Source organism: Phyllobates terribilis, unplaced genomic scaffold, assembly GCF_046119375.1.
Source record: "Phyllobates terribilis strain yellow unplaced genomic scaffold, ASM4611937v1 Scaffold_12__6_contigs__length_324123572, whole genome shotgun sequence".
In the NCBI taxonomy this organism is placed as follows: domain Eukaryota; kingdom Metazoa; phylum Chordata; class Amphibia; order Anura; family Dendrobatidae; genus Phyllobates; species Phyllobates terribilis.
This window is the reverse complement of record NW_027362772.1, coordinates 147259733-147279667: the sequence shown is the minus strand read 5'-3', so window position 1 is coordinate 147279667 and position 19935 is coordinate 147259733. Positions and strand designations below refer to the sequence as shown.

Here is a 19935-nt window from a genome sequence, read left to right as displayed (position 1 = left end):
CCATATTATGATGGTAAATGCTATTTTGTCATAACTCAGGTTCTTTAAAAAGGTACTGCTATCTAAGACAATTATGGCATATCCTCAGAATTTGTCACAAATATCTGAGAGCCTGTCTTGCGTCGCTGTGGATGGAGAGATTTGCACATTCGCTCCTCTATTTCAGAACTCCCAAAGAAGTGAATGGAGAGAGATGTGCATGTGCATCCATCTCTGCTCTCACAGTGACGCAAGACGAAGTCTTGTTTTCAGGATGGGTGCAGGTCCCAAAGGTAGCACCCGCCAATGCACTACCCACCTGTGGCAGGCCAATGGATGTAAGTTTGTGAAACAAAATCGTTGAGCAATTTGCTATCGTTGGGTAGAATTTCGGCCACATGCAACCAGCCAACTTGTATGGTCTCACCCTTGTGGTACATCCACATGGGACTTATCCGCTGTGTCAAAATGGATTTTTTGCAGATTTTGTTGTGCAATCCAGCAGAACAGGCCAATTTACCCTGCTGACTTTTTATGCAGTTTGTGAAAGAAAATTCTGGGGCTATAATATGCAATGGATTATAAACTTGGAAAATCTAGATGGAAAATTTAAAGCATATCTGACCCATGTGGATGTACCCTACAGCAGAAATTGTGTAGCAACTGGTAAAGATGAGTGAATCAATTCGATGCGAATCGAATTCAAGTACATTTTTAGGAATTCACTAAATTTGGAAAATTCAAACAATTCCTTTGCGTGAATTGCCTCCATATTACAGTAGATTCATCCTCAAGAAGACCCGCATAACCTGGGACGGGAGTCCCCATAATGTTTTGCGCCTATCACATGGCACAGCACAGCAAATCAGGAGGGTCTATACAAGCCTGTATAAAAGCAGAGGCAGGAAACGCAGCAGTCATTTTATTGTGAATCTGGATAGTAAGATAACATCACAGCTTAGCCATAGATATTACAAAAAAGCCATAAAACACAGAACAAACTGTACAGATAATGTGTGAGTGCCCAGAAGCATTGAAGATTAGTGTGTAAGGAAAAGTGAAAAGTGTCATACATGTTTTTCAGGGCAATTGGAGGCTTTTGACTAATTTTAGATTCACGGTGAATCAAATTTCCTAGGAAAATTAGGAGAGTCTGGCAAAATTAAATTCTGAAAGAATCGCTCTTCTCTAGCAACCAGCAATAGGCTTTAGTCAATCTGTAGAGTATGCCTGGACCTTATGGGGATTGTAAACTCCTGTAATATCCTATTCTCTGACTTACCTAAGTACACTAAATCTGTGCAAACATCTATTTCCATCTAAAATGTGTTTGTCATTAGTCAAATCTGCGTTTTACAAGACCATAATTCCTCAATAGAGGAACTAAAGGATATAGAGTTGGGCTGTGTAGTAACAGCTGATCACTGACTTACTGAATTTCACCAACTGAATCTATAATGCATTAAAATGTTATCCTGAGGCCCTCAGAGCTGTTATTAAGGGGGTATTGAACTCTGATAATGAACCTTGTGCACAAAGCAAGAGCTTTAGGAGAAGTTTGAGGTCTACTGATCACCATAAAATCATTTACGAATGAAATCTAACAAGACTTCTCTCGAAATGGGTAACGAGGGTGTTCATGAGTGGAGGGCCGGCATGAAAGCCTTATAATGACAGTTCTCTATAGTGAGAGCTCCTTAATGAGGGAGAGCTGTGCTATATGGTGTAAAGGGATACATCTATAACGAGGACATGCTATACTGGTGAGAGAGCATCTTAACATGTCTAAAGCATTGCATGACTTACTACAAGAACATCTGCCGAAAGCAGTTCTTGTACCCTTGATTGGGTTTGGTCCGTCAAGTATGAATAACCTTGCCCAGTACACAGATCTCTTCATTCATTGAAGACTAACGGAGATTGATCACCTTCTTGGTGTTAACATTTGAAGGTAATTTCTGTGGGCATTTTGCCATCCAGGTGACGTGTCTACTAAGCAAAATGTCGTTACTAGTGATGAATTCGAATTTGTCTGTTCTCATGGATTTTCTGGGGAAATTCGCTGTGAACTTATTCATCGCAAATTGAATGTTCCTCGTTATTTTCTGGGATCTCTGTAGACCCCAGATCTTAATAAATATAAAATGTAAAAGAAAACATAATATTCACCACTCTGGCCTCACCACTGCTCACCAACCACGTTCCTCAGGGCTTCTTCTTTCAGCAGTCATGTACCTCATCTTCCTGTTCTTCACTACAGGCCGATACTTCAAGCCAAGACCAGGCTTCAGGGATCATTGCTGCTCGTCATTTGCTGGACCTTTATGGTTCACCAAAATGTCGCCCTGTTTTTTTTTTTCCACACGAATCGAATCACAAAGTGTTTGAATTCCCATGGAACCGTGAATTACAAGAATTTCGACTCAATTCTCTGCAGATCGATCTGCTCATCTCTGTATCTTTGGGAGCTGAATACCACTGCATTTCCAATCGCTGAGTTTGTAAATACATTGATAATAAATGATCAAAAAATATTACAATAAATAGGAGCCAGATGTTAGTACTAAATGCAACATGTGGGAGGAGGGGGGATATTTTTGTGCATTTGATCAATGGCAAATAATACCACCTCACAAAGAGGGTTTTCCCACTAAATACATTTAGGATTTATCCACATGAAAAGTAATATATAGTCGGTGGAGGTCAGATTGGTGAGACCATAACCTCTTTACAAAAATGGGTGCTACGTACAAAATTTTTGAAGACAGCTTACAATGGCATAAAATAATAAAAGAAGTCCTACTCACCTTACCGATTCCTTGTCAAGTCCCCTATAATGAAGTTATAATAGTGTATAGCTAATTATCCCTAAAGAGTCATCTGGGTGGAACTTTTCAGGAAGAGAGTCCCACATATTTTCTGGCTTTATTGGGATACAGCATTTTAAATGTGCTCCAAAGCACATGAAGACAACTCCAGTACACCTGGCTCTACTCTATCCTTAAAGGGAATATGTCAGCAGGTTTTTACTATGTAATCCGAGAACAGCACAATATAGCGGCTGTAACCCTGATTCCAGCAATGTATCACTTACTAAACTATGTGTTGCTGTTTCAATAAAATCAATGTTTTATAAGCAGGAGATTATCACTACAGGACTTGGTGCATCATGTCTCTTAGTACTGCTGCTTTGCGTAACCACACCCACACAACTCATTGGCCGCTTTCTGTATACATTGCTAATCAGTAACAGGGGTGTGGTTGGATTAGAAGGCACAAGACACCTAGTCCTGCAGTGATAATCTCCTGCTGATAAAACACTGATTTTATTGAAACAGCAAAACACAACCTATTAAGTGACACATCACTGGAATCGGGGACTCAGCCTCTATATCAAACTGCTCTCAGATTACATAGCAAAATCTTCTGACAGATTTGCTTTAAGACTGTTTCCAGTGATGTGTCACTTACTAGGCTGTGTTTTGCTGGTTCATTAAAATCAGTGTTTTATCAGCAGGAGATTATCACTAGAGGACTAGGTGTCTCATACCTTCTAGTCGAACCACGCCTCCACCACTGATTAGCATCTTTCTGCCTGTGCACAGTGTACACAGAAAGCAACCAATCAGTGGTGTGGGCGGGGTTATACGCAACTCAGCATTCTGAGCACTACTAGATCTACAGAAGAGAAAACGGTGATTATATCAAAATAAAACCAAGCAGCCCAGTAAGTGACACATCTCTGGAATCAGTGTCTCAGCCCCTACATTATGCTGCTGTTAGATTACATAGCAAAAAACTTTGATATTAGAAGGTTACTGCATACTGTGTTATCACTGGGTTCAATGTAAAACAATATTTAGTGAGCTCCCTCTAGTGGCAAATACAAGCCACAAGCAAGTTTTCTTTTAAAGGGTTGTTAATCTATGTACAGTCTTTCTTTTTGAAGACAGCTTAGAATGGCATAAAATAATAAAAGAAGTTATACTCATTTTACCAATCCCCTGCAGCTCCCGTTCAGACTTTTCCTGGTCCCCCATCGGTCTCTGTACTTCCTACTATAGCTATGAGATCTCAGCATAGACATTCCACCCTGGCAGCCAGTCACTGGCTGCAGTGGATCACGGCTGTCATAGCTGTCTATACTGAAGCAGGAAGTTCAGAGATTGGCTGTCACGGTTGTGTCAGATGTGACAGACAGTCGATCTGGATCTGGCTGCAGAAGGTCACTGCTCTTGGCATTGCAGATGCTTTGTTGATTCTTTCATCTCTTTAGTATTGTTATATCCTTCTTCCTTTAGGACCTAGCAGCTACCTCCATCTTCTGCTGCTGATTGAAACACTTTTGCTTGGTAGTTAAAAACTCTCAGTTTCTCCAGAGAGGCATCGGTGATAGTTCTATGTACCTCTGTGCATGCTTGGAGCACTAGCAGTCGGCTAGTTTCTTCCTTGGTGCCCTTGGAGGACAGTTGGTGTAATCTGTCTGGTGTCTGCTCAAGCTAAGGGTATCCCCTCTGTTTGGCTACCTTGTTGGCTTTAGTTTGTAGTGGGGCTTGATTAATGCTCACCCTGTCCCCTCCCTATCTAGGGCCAAGCTCTAGGGACATTCAGGGCTTAGGTTCCTGCTCGGCGATAGGTGTGGAACCTATATAGGGACGGTAGGGTAGGCAGGGTGATATTAGATCTGCCTAGGGGTCTTCACCCCCCCCTTTCCCTAGTGTTTGGGCTCCCTTCCCCTCTTCCCTTTGTGTTGCACTCAGTCTTTCCCTCACCTTGCGTGACATTGGCAGGGGACTGGAAGGCAGCGGACAGGAAGCGGCTGGGGATTAGTAAGGCCCGTATGACTTCTTTTAATATTTTATGTCATTCAAAGTTGTTTAAAAAAAAATTGTACTTAGCTGGATGTAGAAAGGTTGGAAGGGTCCAGCATCCACAGGTAGGATCAATTTAACACTCATATTTTATTTGGAATTACTTAAAAAAGAAAAATTGATTAAAATCCGAAAGTAGTTCTACGCGTTTTGAGTCCAGCAGCGACCCTTAATCATGGAAACCCCCATTCAAATCCACAGCATATCTGAAGAGGGTTTGGAGCTTAACATCAGAAATAATAGAGCTTTGATCTCTATAAAGTAATGTTAAGAAATGTATTCAGCACAGAATTTTGAACCTAGAAGAATAAAAAAGAAATATCTTTCAAAAGGTGCACATTTACTTTAACCCCTTCCCGACATAGCGATTTCTTTTTCACTTTTGCGGTTCCATTTTTTTCTCTCCTTCCAAGAGCCATAACTTTTTTAATTTTCTGTCAATACAGCCTTATGGGGGCTTAATTTTTGTGGGATGAGTTATAATTGTAAATAGTATCATTAATTTTACCAATCTACTGGAAAATGTGGGGGGGTTCCATTTGCAATAAAATTGCAAAAAAATAAAATAACAAAAATGCAATTCCACAATTGTTTTTTGGGTTTTGCTTTTTTGGTATTCATTAATTAGTAAAAATGACTTGTGATCATAATTCTCCAGGTCAGTACAGTTACAGCAATACTAAATTTGTATAGTTGTTGTTTTTTTAATCTAAATTATTTAAAAAAAATGCAATTTCGTAAAAAAACAACTCGCCATTTTCCGAGACCGGTAACATTTTTATTTTTCATTCGATAGCCCTGTGTGGGAGCTTGCTTTTTTGATGATAGTTTTATTGATATCATTTTGGGGTAGACAAAATATCAATAAACAAAAAGAAGTGAAACATTGCTGGAATCAGGGTCTCTGTCCCTACATCATGCTTCTGTAAGATTACATAGCAAAAAACTGCTTCCCTTTAATAGTTGGGTACTGTTTTAGGAAGAGCTCTAATTTGTGGATTTTCTAAATACTTTTCTCATTACCCATTAAGATGGCACTCGGCTCCTTCAGGAGTGATTTTCCTTATTTTGACTGACCAGGAAACATCTTTATCTTTACCCTTCTAATTCTTAGGTCAAATTGTGCTATTTAGGTAGTGTGAATCTCTGCTTTACCACCCACCTTACTTCTCTTTGTTAATTAAAATGTCTTTATGATAAAGCCAGGACAGTATGATTTATTTCACCCCCACGCATTAGAAGCGGGAGCCATTAGCGCCACCATCCTCTATATCGACACTCTGAAAAAGGTGTCGGGTCAAAAGGGTTCTTCAATTTAATGAGGTCAATATAATTGTTTGAACATCCTTTCACAATGACTAATGTGAGGATCATAAATGATACATGTCCGACTTCATTCTAAGAGATAATTACCATATTCTACCATATAAAGTAGCAGACTCCTGGTAAGCCCTTTAAGCATCTTAATCATTCAAGGTCACTAATGCGCATAAACATGTTTTATCTTATTACAGCCTTTAAATAGTCAAATAGCTAAGCTGATTTTATACTAGAAAAAGATTAAACTTCCCAGGAATATTAGGTTCACTTACAAGGGTTCAGGTGGCATCATTTCCAAATGAGGCTGAATTTTCGGGGATGGTAGATTAGTTGTAAGAGATTTTTTGGCAGCTTTTCTTTGAATACCGGGTGTTTATGAAAGTAGGTTGTGACGCTTGTCACCTCTTACGGACAAGTCGTAAGGGAGGATAGTCAAACGTAGTAAACAAAAGGGAAAAGACAAAGGCAAAGTCAAGTCACGGTCCGAGGTCAGAATACCTCAGATCAGAGCAAAGGGGCTAGGCAAATGGATGGTCAGAACGAGGTACAAGATCAGGCAGCAATCAACAAACAGAGCAAAGGAATAGAAGGCAAACCACCGAGCAAATGCTACGTATGGCAGAGATCTGGAACCAACAGCTTAGCTTACTAGCTGGGTAATCATTTAGAACAGGGAACATCTGAAGAAAGCTCAGAACATCCCAGTCTCAGATTGGACAGCTAAGCTGTCTATCAAAATACCGACAGCTCAGTATGTCCCTGTTTCTTTCGGACAACTGAGCTGTCACTCACTTCTTCCAAGACACATTGAGCAGAGGAATCGTGACACTGGTCTTTATTATCATATCTTTTTGCGCACATGGTAAATAATGGGACATCCTATAATAAGTCTGTATCTACATGGGGTTACTGCATCACTACTTTATTTCCTATGCAATTCTGGATGTTGTGCTTTTAAAAACATTGTAAAAAGACATGAAATGTTACCTCAATCGTACACATGGAAGCTGCATAAAGAAGATCCCCACCATGTCTCAGTTGTGTGAATAAGCCCTAAAAAATTGTTTTGTAACCCCTAACAAACTGAACTACCCTGAGGAATATGTAGTTTGCTTCCTATGGGCCAGAACGAGGAAATTCCGCCACAAAGGGTAAAAGGATTGTTAGGATAGAAATATTCATCAGATCTTTGGGAAAGATTTTCCAAACTATAGATCCTTTATAGTTGTTTTAAAAAGTGCTTTATATTGTATTTATAAATATTGTTATAATATATAATTCTCTTGGTAATACGTAAAAAGTGTCATAGGCATAGGACTCTAGTCTTTAGTGATTTGCATATGATAATGCCACAGTGGGGCCAATATCAGCTGTCCTAAAGCAAACTTCTTCCCAAATAAAAATAAAAATGCCAGTGAGTAACTAATGCCTGGTGGATACACATATGTAGCAGAGGATATCATGATTCACAATGTACCATCTTGGTAACAAGTCACAGATTTTCTCATTTAAAGAAGACCTGTCACCAGGTCAAAATGGCCAATTTTTTCTCTTATATTGTTCCTGCTGCATCCCTGAGTACCGTGTTTGTTGTGTTTTAATCCATCACATACAACCCCTGGCAAAAATTATGGAATCACCGGGCTCGAAGGATGCTTATTCAGTTGTTTAATGTTGTTGAAAAAAAGCAGATCACAGACATGGCACAACATTAAAGTCATTTCAAATGGCAACTTTATGGCTTTAAGAAACACTAAAAGAAATCAAGATAAAAAATGTGGTACTCAGTAAGGGTAATTTTTTTTCAGACTAAGCAGAGGGAAAAAATTATGGAATCACTCAATTCTGAGGAAAAAATTATGGAATCATGAAAAACAAACACACAAAAGAACACTTCAATACATCACTAGTATTCTGTTGCACCACCTCTGGCTTTAATAACAGCTTGCAGTCTCTGAGGCATGGACTTAATGAGTGACAAACAGTACTCTTCATCAATCTGGCTCCAACTTTCTCTAATTGCTGTTGCCAGATCAGCTTTGCAGGTTGGAGCCTTGTCATTTTCTTCAACTTCCATCAAAGATTTTCAATTGGATTGAGATCCGGACTATTTGCAGGCCATGACATTGACCTTATGTGTCTTCTTTCAAGGAATGTTCTCACAGTTTTTGCTCTAAGGCAGGATGCATTATCATCTTGAAAAATGATGTCATCATCCCCAAACATCCTTTCAATTGATGGGATAAGAAAACTGTCCAAAATATCATTGTAAAGTTGGGCAGTTATTAAAGATGTAATGACAGCCATCTCCCCAGTACCTTTAACTGACATGCAGCCCCATATCATCAATGACTGTGGAAATTTGCATGTTCTTTTCATGCAGTCATCTTTACAAATCTCATTGGAACGGCACCAAACAAAAGTTCCAGAATCATCACCTTGCCCAATGCAGATTTGCGATTCATCACTGAATATGACTTTCATCAAGTCATCCACAGTCCATGATTGCTTTTCCTTAGCCCATTGTAACCTTGTTTTTTTCTGTTTAGGTGTTAATGATGGCTTTTGTTTAGCTTTTCTGTATGTAAATCCCATTTCCTTTAGGCGGTTTCTTACAGTTCGGTCACAGACATTGACTCCAGTTTCCTCCCATTCATTCCTAATTTGTTTTGTTGTACATTTCCTGTTTTGGAGACATATTGCTTTAAGTTTCCGGTCTTGACGCTTTGATGTCTTCCTTGGTCTACCAGTGTGTTTGCCTTTAACAATCTTCCCATGTTGTTTGTATTTGGTAAAGATTTTAGACACAGCTGACTGTGAACAACCAACATCTTTTGCAACATTGCGTGATGATTTACCTTCTTTTAAGAGTTTGATAATCCTCTCCTTTGTTTCAATTGACATCTCTTGTGTTGGAGCCATGATTCATGTCAGTCCACTTGGTGCAACAGCCCTCCAAGGTGTGATCACTCCTTTTTAGATGCAGACTAATGAGCAGATCTAATTTGATGCAGGTGTTCATTTTGGAAATGAAAATTTACAGGGTGATTCCATAATTTTTTCCTCAGAATTGAGTGATTCCATATTTTTTTCCCTCTGCTTGGTCTGAAAAAAAATACCCTTACTGAGTACCACATTTTTCATCTTGATTTCTTTTAGTGCTTCTTAAAGCCCTAAAGTTGCCATTTGAAATTACTTTAGTTTTGTGCCATGTCTGTGATCTGCTTTTTTTCAACAACATTAAACAACTGAATGAACATCCTCCGAGCCCGGTGATTCCATAATTTTTGCCAGGGGTTGTATGTTTTAAAATGAAAAAAAAAAACAAAACTGAATAATCAAGGGAGCATCTGGAATAAAATAAAGGCAAAAACTGGCCCCTTTTGACTAGGTGACACGTCCTTTTTAAGAGAATTAAGATAACTTAAAGGGAATCTGTCAATAGGATCATCCCTCCTAAGACTTACAGATGTGCGTGCATGCCACAGAAAGATGGATAATACAATACCTTGATTTCTACGATCTAATGTCCTACTCCAAAGAAATCAACATATTTCTTAATATGTAAATGAGCTGTTAAGATCTATGGGCTGGACATAGATCTCCCTGATAATCTTCCTCCAGAGCTTATTGTAAATGAAAGGGATGTTACCAGTGTGAGACATGTAAAGACTGACAGTCTGCTCTCATAATCACACACAGCTCTGCAGTGAGATCAGAACTAACCCAGTGCAGCTCAGCTAACACAGTACTGCAGAAGTGAAGTTTGTCTCATTCCCCAAAAAATTAACAAGTGTCTTCTCATAGTGCTTCAGCTTCCGTCTCACAGGCAGTCAGTGTGGGGGAAGGGTAGTACAGCAGAACTGAAAGCTCTATGAGAAGACAACTGCTTATTGTGTTTGTAATAAAACAAGGTAAATCTCTGCTGTACTGTGTTGGTTGTAATCAGGCACAGCTCTGCAGCCAAGTTCCCAGCACTATGAGAGGAGAAGTGCTCTCAAATATTTGTAATAAGACAAAGTTCACTTCTGCTATACTGTATTAGATCAGCTGTAATGTGTTAGCTCTGTTGTACTGTTAGCTCTCTTGTACTGTATTAGCTCTGATATACTAGGTTAGCTCTGCTGTACTGTATTAGCTCTGATATACTAGGTTAGCTCTGCTGTACTGGGTTAGTTCTGATTGGTGTTAGCCTCTTAGAAATTTATCCTGCTATGGATAGTGTGAGAACGAATTTACTGGATACAACTTCATCCTTTAGAACCTTATAATCTGTTGCTAGTGAGAACTTGGAATCTCAGTGATTATTCTTTAAATAAGTTCTTTACTACTACAGCTCCTGATCCCATATATAGTTTATGAAAACGTTGTCTTTCAGTGATGAGTTCCATGCAGATACAGCTGTTCCTGCGTAGAGAATAAAGCAGCACTTCTGCTTACTAATTTTATGCTGATATAGTTGTAATTGCTAGTCATGTTGCTGGTGGCCATATCAGCTGTACATCAGGAAACTGGGACCGTAAATAATCCTTTCAATGTAAATGACTTTAAAAAAATGTTTTTGAAGAAACAAGTCTTCTTAAATCTGTGACTAGTATTGAAAGTTTAAGTTTAGTTTTATATAAAAATAACCACTACAGAATTTCATCTTTCAATATTCTCTATTTTTTATTTTAGATATTTGGTACTTGAACATGTGTCTGGTGGAGAACTTTTTGACTATCTGGTTAAAAAGGGACGACTAACTCCAAAGGAGGCTCGAAAATTCTTCCGACAAATCATATCCGCTCTTGATTTCTGTCACAGCTACTCTATATGGTGAGTCAGAGCTTTTGTTTTTTTTCCTGTGGGCAGTGACGTGATAAATGTTTGCTAAAGATAGTCTGAAATGGAAAGGTTACAACATTCAGCCTCTAAATCCTGAAAAAAATGAACTGATGGATATAGCAAAAAAAGCTTTTGTCAGCTTGATGTGAGTGATAGAGGTAAAAAATCCCAATTAACTTAGTATTAAATTATAGATAAATTATAAATATTATGATATGCAGAGCCTGATCTCATCAGCGGGTTATGTATTTTTGATTCAGCTACATTGCCTGGGGGTCACCTAAAATTTTCAGAATATTGCCATGACTACAGGCTCAAAAAAATTGAGTTGATAGACCCTTTTCATGTGTGATGTTTTATATTTAAAGATACGAGACTGATTTGAATTTTAAGTAAAGTTGGTTTTTGAAATTATCTCTAATGGATACACAGTATTTAAATATCAAAATTGAGAGAGGAAAACTTTGTATGACCTGCCTGGGGCTTAATCTAAGGAGGGAAGCTGTTGGCAAAATAAAAATGAAACTAGTTTGTGCTCTTTTTAAAATATTTTAACTTTTAACAACATTCAATTTTTGGAATCAAAATTCAGATCAGATGTTTTTGGACTGGCCCACGGGGGAACAGGTAAATTCCCCGGTGGGCCCCCCAACATGAGCAGTAGTTGGCCCAATACACTTGATTCACTGTGTACAGATAATAAAAGCATTTCATCATTCATTCAACAAACTACCTAGTTTAATATCATATAGAAGCAGAGGTAAATTAGTGAAAGAGGATAATGTAATATTTGCATTTAGCTAAACAGTTTGCAGCTTCCGAAGCTATTTCCAAAACTCCCATGGAAGTGAATGAAGAGAGCTACGCATGTATGGCCATTTCTCCATTCACAGTGGCTGCCAGAGTCCAAATTAGTTCTCAACATACTGTAGGTTACGAGTCCCTAAGATGGAGGGGTAGGTCCTGTGGATATGCAACTAATGTCTATTTAAGGGGGATAGTATAGATAAGTAATGAGTAAGATTTCCCTACCGTTGGATGCAGGTAGTTTTTTTTCCTAGAAAGACAAAAACAGTTACAAATCTAAGTTTTATTAGAAATATAGATATCTTAATACCAAACTTAAAAAAAGTCCAGCAATGGAGAACGATCCCATAAGACTTAACGTTTATTCCATCATTGTTAAAAAAGGAATAAAAATTAATATTGGAGCTCATGAACTGATCGACATGTTTTGGCAGGTTATGCCTTCTTCCTGGCCAACAGCTAAAAATGTAAAAAAATAAAGTTACAAAATAAAAAAATAAATAAAATAAATAAATGTAATTTGCCCCACCTTTTCCGCAAACATCCTATTTGTTGAATGCCAAAGCAGGAAAAAAAAAATCAGAATGGTGCTATTGCTGTTTTTTGTTCCCGGAAAAAAAAATGGAATAAAAAGAGATCAGAAAGTTCTATGGACACAAACGATAACAATAAAAAAAAAACACAGCTTTTCCCGTAAAAAAGGCTTCATACAAGTCTATGGATACAAATAAAAACATATGTAACTGTACTAATCAATAGGACAAAATTAATTAGGTCATTTTTTTATTGCACCATGAAGACACAACCGAAAAAACATTGGAGAAATTTCTTTTTTTCCACAATTTTGCTCATTTTTTTCCTTGCTTTTCAGAACATTATATAAATGAAATGTCATTTTAAAAAAAACTTAATCGCTTCCCGACCGCCCACTGTACATAAACGTCGGCGCTGCCTGGGCTCTGTGCAGCGCCGACGTTTATGAACGGTCGGTGGTCCCGCAGCCCTCAGGACCCCCAAGGTCCTCCAAGCGCTGCGGGTGCGGTGCAGAGCGACAGCTCTGACAGGGGATATCAACAGGACCTGATTGGATCAGGTCCCAATGATGTTAACCCTTTGCTATCTTCTATATGCCGCGATCTATAGTGATCGCGGCATTTAGAAGACAGTGAGAGGAGAGGGGGTCGTCCACTTACCTCTCCGACGGCCCCCTGATGTCTGACAGGACCTGCCGTTGTCATGGCAGCCGGAGGTCACATGACCGCCTCCGGATCTGCCATGTATGGTGTCCTGCTAGACTCAGCCTGCAGCTGAAGTCTAGCAGGAGACACTGACTGTGAAACTGTCAGCAAAGTTCTCATGCAATGCAATGCATGTCTATTGCATTGCATGAGAACAGTGATTAGAAAAATAAAAATTAATGTCCCATACAGGACTAAGTAAAAATGTAAAAAAAAAGTCTAAAAAATGTTTTCAAACTGTTAATAAATAAATAAATAAATAAAAATAAAGAAATAAAATATTAAACCAATAAATCCGTATATTTATGCAAAAACAAAAAAGTACACATATTTGGTATCGCCGCGTCCGAAACAACCCAATCTATAAAACTGTCACACTAACTCCTTCTGTGCACACCGTAATAAAAAATAATTAAAAAACGGAGCAAAAAACTGTGCTTTTTCATCATATCGCCAAACAAAAAGTGGAAAAAAATGCGATCAAAAAGCAAAATGGAAATAAAAATGGTATCGCTGAAAACATCATCTTGTTCTGCAAAAAAAAAGCCACCATACAGCTCCATCAGCCAAAAAATAAAAAAGTTATAGCTCTCAGAATAAAGCGATGCAAAAAAATATTTTTTCTATAAAATTGTTTTATTGTGTAAAAGCGCCAAAACATAAAAAAAATATACAGTAAGTGTAGTATTGCTGTAAACGTACTGACCCGAAGAATAACGCTGCCTTATCACTTTTACCACACGCAGAACGGCATAAAAAAAACCTCAAAAAACAATTCCTGAATTGTTGGTTTTTGTTAATTTTACCTCCCAAAAAACGGAATAGAAAGCGATCAAAAAATGTCACGTACCCAAAAATGGTACCAATAAAAATGTCAACTCGTCCCGCAAAAAACAAGCATGACTCTGTCGGCCGAAATATGGAAAAATTATAGCTCTCAAAATATGGCGATGCAAAAACTAGATTTTGCAAAAAAAGCGTCTCTTAGTGTGTGACAGCTGTCAGTCATAAAAACCCGATATAAATCTAGTATCTCTGTAATCGCACCGACCCGAAGAGTAAAGTAATCACATCACTTATACTGCACGAGGAACGGCGTAAAAAATAAATAAAACCAATTCTTCACCTGCTACTGATTTGTTTATTATGTCTCCCATAGATCGCAGTAAGGCTCTGCCCACATTTATCCTGCGCTCCGCTCTGAGCACTTACACCAGAGTTTCCATGTAAATCTCTGAAATACGTGATTCAGACGGAACCCATGACGGAAGATTCACTGTAATGAGGCAGATACTGTATAGGCCACTGTGGATGCCATCTGGCCTGTGATCCCACGGTGTCAGTTTTTTTAGGCGTGCATAAAAGTGCGGTTGGCCACAGTTTTGTGCACTTCTGAAAAAAAGGACACCGCTAAACAGAGGCCAGACGGAGTCCAGAGTAACTCTGCTGCCTCATTACAGTGAATGGATCCCGCAGGGGTTTCATCTGAATTACATCACTTGGAAATTTAGATGGAAACCCCGATGTAAGTGCTCAGTCTAGAGCGCCGGATAAATGTTACGTAAAATGTTCCCAATAAAAGCTTCAACTCAGTCCTCAAAACAAGCTAGTTCCCACTCAGGTCCGTCATCTGTTAAAAATATAAGGGACTTCCAAGTTACTGGTAGCAGAAAGGCTCTGGAAAAGCGAAATGGCCCTTGCCCCCCAAAAGAAATTCAGAAAATGTTGTGCTCCCAAATCCAAATGCCTATTCTACAATAATTTGTTCTCCAATTGTCAAATAGCACTCCGTCCCCCCCAGATCTCGCCGTATGGCTGAGTGGTACGATACAGCCACATATGGGGTATTGACACTTTTAGAAGAAATTGTGCGACACATTTCGGCACCATTTTTACCCATTGCCCTGTGTGAAAATGTAAAATCTGAGGGTAAAACATTTTTTTGTGGTAAAAATATAATTATGTTTTCTTCACTGCCCAATGGTATAAATTTAAAAATTAAAAAATGCTCACTACTTCCCTAGATGAATTACTTGAGAGGTGTAGTTTACAAAATGGGGTCACTTGTGGGGGTTTCTGCTGTTTCGGCATGTCAGCGACTCTTCAAATGTGACATGTGTCTGCAACCTATCCCAGCCAACATAGCGCTCCTTTCTCTTCCGAACCCTGCCGTACACCGAAGCAGTGGTTTTCCCCCACATATGGGGTATCGGCGTACTCAGGAGAAATTGCACAACAAATTTCATGGTGCAGTTTCTCCTGTTATCCTTATGATAATGCAAAATTAGGGGATGAAAAACGTTTATGTGGGAAAAATGTGAAAATTTTATTTTTACAGCTCAATTTTATAAACTTCTGTGAAGCACCTGTGGGTGCAAGGTGCTCACTACACATCTAGATAAGTTCCCTAAGGGGTCTAGTTTCCAAAATGGTGTCACTTGTGGGGGGTTTCCACTGTTTAGGCACATTAGGGCTCCCCAAATGCGACATGGCGCACGCTAATTATTCAAGCAAAAAGTAATTCAAAAAGTCAAATGGCGCTCCTTCCCTTCCAAACCCTGCCGTGCACCCAAACAGTGGTTTTCCTCCACATATGGGGTATCAGCATGTTCAGGAGAAATTGCACAACAAATTTCATGATGCAATTTCTCCTATTACCCTTATGATAATGCAAAATTAAGGGATGAAAAAACGTTTTTCTGGGAAAAATGTGAAAATTTTATTTTTACAGCTCAATATTATAAACTTCTATGAAGCCCAAACAGTGGTTTTCCCTCACATATGGGGTATCAGCACGCTCATGAGAAATTGCACTACAAATTGTGTAGTCCATTTTTTCCTGTTACCCCTGTGAAAATAAAAAAATTGGGTCTAAAGTAACGTTTTTGTGAAAAAAAGTTAAATGTTCATTGTTTTCTTCCACATTCCAAAAATTCCCGTGAAACACCTGAAGGGTTAATAAACTTCTTGAATGTGGTTTTGAGCACCTTGAGAGGTGCAGTTTTTAGAATGGTATCACTTTTGGGTATTTTCTGTCATAAAGGCCCCTCAAAGTCACTTCAAATAAGATGTGGTCCCTAAAAAAATGTTTTTGTAAATTTTGTTTGAAAAATGAGAAATCGCTGGTCAACTTTTAACACTTATAACTTCCTAAAAAAAAAAATTTGGTTCCAAAATTGTTCTGATGTAAAGTACACATGTGGGAACTGTTATTTATTAACTATTTTGTGTGACATATCTCTCTGGTTTAAGGACATGAAAATTCAAAGTTTGAAAATTGCAAAACTTTAAAAAATTTTGCCAAATTTCCAATTTTTTTCACAAATAAACACAAGTGATATTGAAGAAATTTTACCACTATCATGAAGTACAATATGTCACGAAAAACAATCTCAGAATCAGGGGAATCCGTTGAAGCGTTCAAGAGTAATTACCTCATAAAGTGAAAGTGTTCAGAATTGAAAAAATTGGCCTGGTCAGGAAGGTGAAAACAGGCTCTGGCGCGAAGTGGTTAAACTCGGTCCACAAAAAACAAGCTCTGCAATGGTCGTGTTGATGAAAGTGAACAAATATGTAAAGAAAAAAAAAACAATAGTAAAAAAAAAGTCAAATCTCCCAAAGGTTAAAGAATAACCGTATGGAAAACGAATGTTAGAAAATCATCAATTTATGGGTAAAATCTGTTTTCAGTGAATACGAATTTTCCCATTACTGAGATAGGAGATGACAGTTAGTGCTGATAAAGTTCTATCAGGAACTGTAAGTGTGGTTTCAGGAGAACTTGCAGTAGAATGTCTATGTGTTCCTCTAGCTCCTCCCCCTGCATGGAGCTTTACAAGCACTAACTGTCATCTTCAATTTCAGTAATGAGAAAGTTTGTCATCACTGAATACAGATTTTACACATGAATTGAGAGTGAAAGAAGCAGGTTTTATGAAAAAGTTGCTTATTTACACACATGCTATTGATTCATGAAATTAAAATTAAAACAGTGGTTCCTCTACGTAATCTAAATACAGTTTGCAGAAACAGTCACTTGCATGAAATAAATTTTATCACTTGCAAAATGACACAAAAAAATATATATAATTGTTGGCTATACATTGTGTCCTCGTTGTCTCCAATCCACAATCATTTTGCCCTTTACTCTCCACCTGGCCAGCCACAGAGACCTGAAGCCTGAAAATTTATTGTTAGATGAAAAAAACAACATCCGGATAGCAGATTTTGGGATGGCGTCACTGCAGGTCGGAGACAGTTTACTAGAGACCAGCTGTGGGTGAGTACGGATTTTACAAAATCTAAAAAAATATATCTTATAATTCTTCATTGATATAAGTCCGCCACGTTGTGTAGCCGTACATGTTCTACATCTGGTTCGAGCCATGACTACCATGTACAGATATAGCAGAGCTGATTTTCTTCTATGATTACATACTGTGTTTTCTGAATTTTTGGGGCTGTGGGACAAGCTATAAATATAAATAAATAGCCAAATAGTAAATTCAGCTCTGCTACATCTGCTTGTCGGAAGCCACACCATACACCTCATTTCCATTATTTTGTAGTGTTGACATTTACTAGACTTGAAATTCCTGACTTACATTAGCAACATGAATCTATTTAACCAATTCTTCACTTTATCCTGCTGCTAACATCCCTATTCTTTCTCTGTCTTTCCTTCTCTTGCATTTTTTCATGCCTCCTTCCCTTGTGTCCAGGTCTCCTCACTATGCATGTCCAGAGGTGATCAAGGTAAGTTTTATTGACTTCCATCTTTCTTGTGATATTTCCACTTCTTTTGATTTCCTTGGTAGAGTTCCTGCGGTGACTGGGGAGTATTGCATCTAACAAGCATATGATATAGTCAGGGCTGGCGTTAGGGACTTGCCCAGTGCTCCCTAATCACATAGACCCGCATGCTGGGACCCCACTTGTGCAGTGATGCATGCACTGTTACTGCGGGCAGCGTGTGAGTAGACAGATGATGTTAAGCGTAAGTCCTCAGTCCTGAGTGCAGAATTTGGGGCCCCACTTTGTCTAAAACCGGCCCTAGATGTATGTAGTATTCCGATATTGGAATCGGTTGGTTACCTTTTATTTCTGATACACAAACCTTTTGTCCTCAAGAAACTTCCGCTCATCACACGATTAGATGAGCATCATGGCCCCCCAATCCAGTATTTGCCGGATTCATGGCATAAAACTGCTTGAAATTTCGCAAAATTTTTGGGGCAACTTAAAGTTGTGCAAAACTCCATTTTTGTTTTTTTCCTCTCCTTTTTCCAAGAGCCGTATTATTCCACTTTATTTTTCCGTCAATATAGCCATGTGAAGGCTTGTTTTTTGCGAGACGAGTTGTACTTTTGAATGACACCATTCATTCTACCATAAATTGTACTGGAAAATGGAGAAGAAACTCCAAGTGTGGAGAAATTGCAAAAAAAAGTGCAGCTTCACAATGTTTTTTTTTATTTACCATGTTCACTATATGATAAAACTGACCTGATAATATGATTCTCCAGGTCAGTATGAGTACGCAGATACCAAACATGTATAGTTCTTTTTTTTAAGTGGTGAAAAAAAATTCTGAAATTTATCAACATTTTTTTTTAGCTTTTATCCTCATTTTCCGAGACCCGTAACGTTCTAATTTTTCAGGATATAGGGCTGTGTGAGGGCTTATTTTTTGTTCCCTGAACTGATGTTTTTACTGATACCATTTTGGGGTAGATACAATGTTTTTATCGCCTGTTATTGCATTTCATTGCAATGTTGCAGTGACCAAAAAAACTTAATTCTGGGGTTTTGACTTATTTTCTCGTTACACCGTTTAGCGATCAGATTAATTTTTTTTTTGATTTGGATAGACCGGACATTTCTGAACTCGGCAATACCGAATTTGTGTATTTTTTATTTATTTTTTATTGTTTTATTTTTAATGAGGCAAAAGGGGGGTGATTTGAACTTTTGTGTTTTTTTTTATTATATTTCGTAAAACTTTTTTTTTTTTACTTTATTTAAGTAGACCCCTTAGGAGACTTAAAGCTGGGATCGTCTGATCGCCTGTGCTATACATAACAGGGCTTCAGCACTGCTATGTATAGCAAAAATCACAATCTACTATGAACAGCAGCCGCGAACCGGCATTCACAGGAGGATCCTGATGACAGGCACAGGGGTCTTCAGCAGACCCCTGGCGGTCATGATAGCCCATCGGTGCCCCACGATCACTGACAAATTCATCAGAACTGACTGGGATACATTTTTAGCAGTTGAAAGATGTGAAAGCTTCATAAAAGTGGTGCATGCTTCTAAAAGGGGTTGTCTCTTTTCAGACAACTTTTTGGTATAAGCTTTGGCAGTTCTAAAAAAAAAAAAAAGACTCAGTGTTACCTAAACTCTAATTCTCCACTGTTGTCCCGGTCTTTTACTGTCAGCAGCGCTCATGTCATGTTAAAAGCGCTGCAGCTAATCACAGCTTAGCAGTTCTGCCTGGTAGATGGCATGAGCTGCTGAGCTCACTGATCGGCAGCAGCGCTGTCTCAAACAAACAGAAGTCGGAACAGTGAGAAGAACCGTCACTGGATCAATGGAGGAGATGTACTAGCATGATTTTTCATACCTTATACCCAAAAGTATTCTGACAGAGGGAAAACCCCTTTAATGAGTTTGGCGCATCTTATTCCAGCTCTCTCTTTATTAAGAATGGTGTAAACAAATGCCATCAATATAGGAAAGTTTGTGGACCAAAATCACACATTAAATATATGAATGCTGCTCAATCTGCTTCCTGGGTGATCTAGTCCTCTGTGCGCGGATAAAGTTTGCAAAGTATCAAGAAGCTTTGTTCCAAGTGATGAAAATTACAATCAACAGTCATCCAGGCTTGA

At 38.5% G+C, this 19935-nt stretch overlaps 1 protein-coding gene across 5 annotated transcripts in view; it reads left to right on the top strand.

The window, feature by feature from the left end:
• The window catches only part of BRSK1 (BR serine/threonine kinase 1), a 386555-nt gene that overhangs the window by 264890 nt on the left and 101730 nt on the right, over window positions 1-19935 (top strand). For all 5 annotated transcript variants that reach the window (XM_073656345.1, XM_073656344.1, XM_073656348.1 and 2 more), the window contains 3 exons: window positions 10848-10988; window positions 17205-17321; window positions 17764-17797. In XM_073656345.1, the coding sequence (XP_073512446.1) occupies window positions 10848-10988; window positions 17205-17321; window positions 17764-17797 (292 nt within the window). The remainder of the gene's footprint in view (window positions 1-10847; window positions 10989-17204; window positions 17322-17763; window positions 17798-19935) is intronic.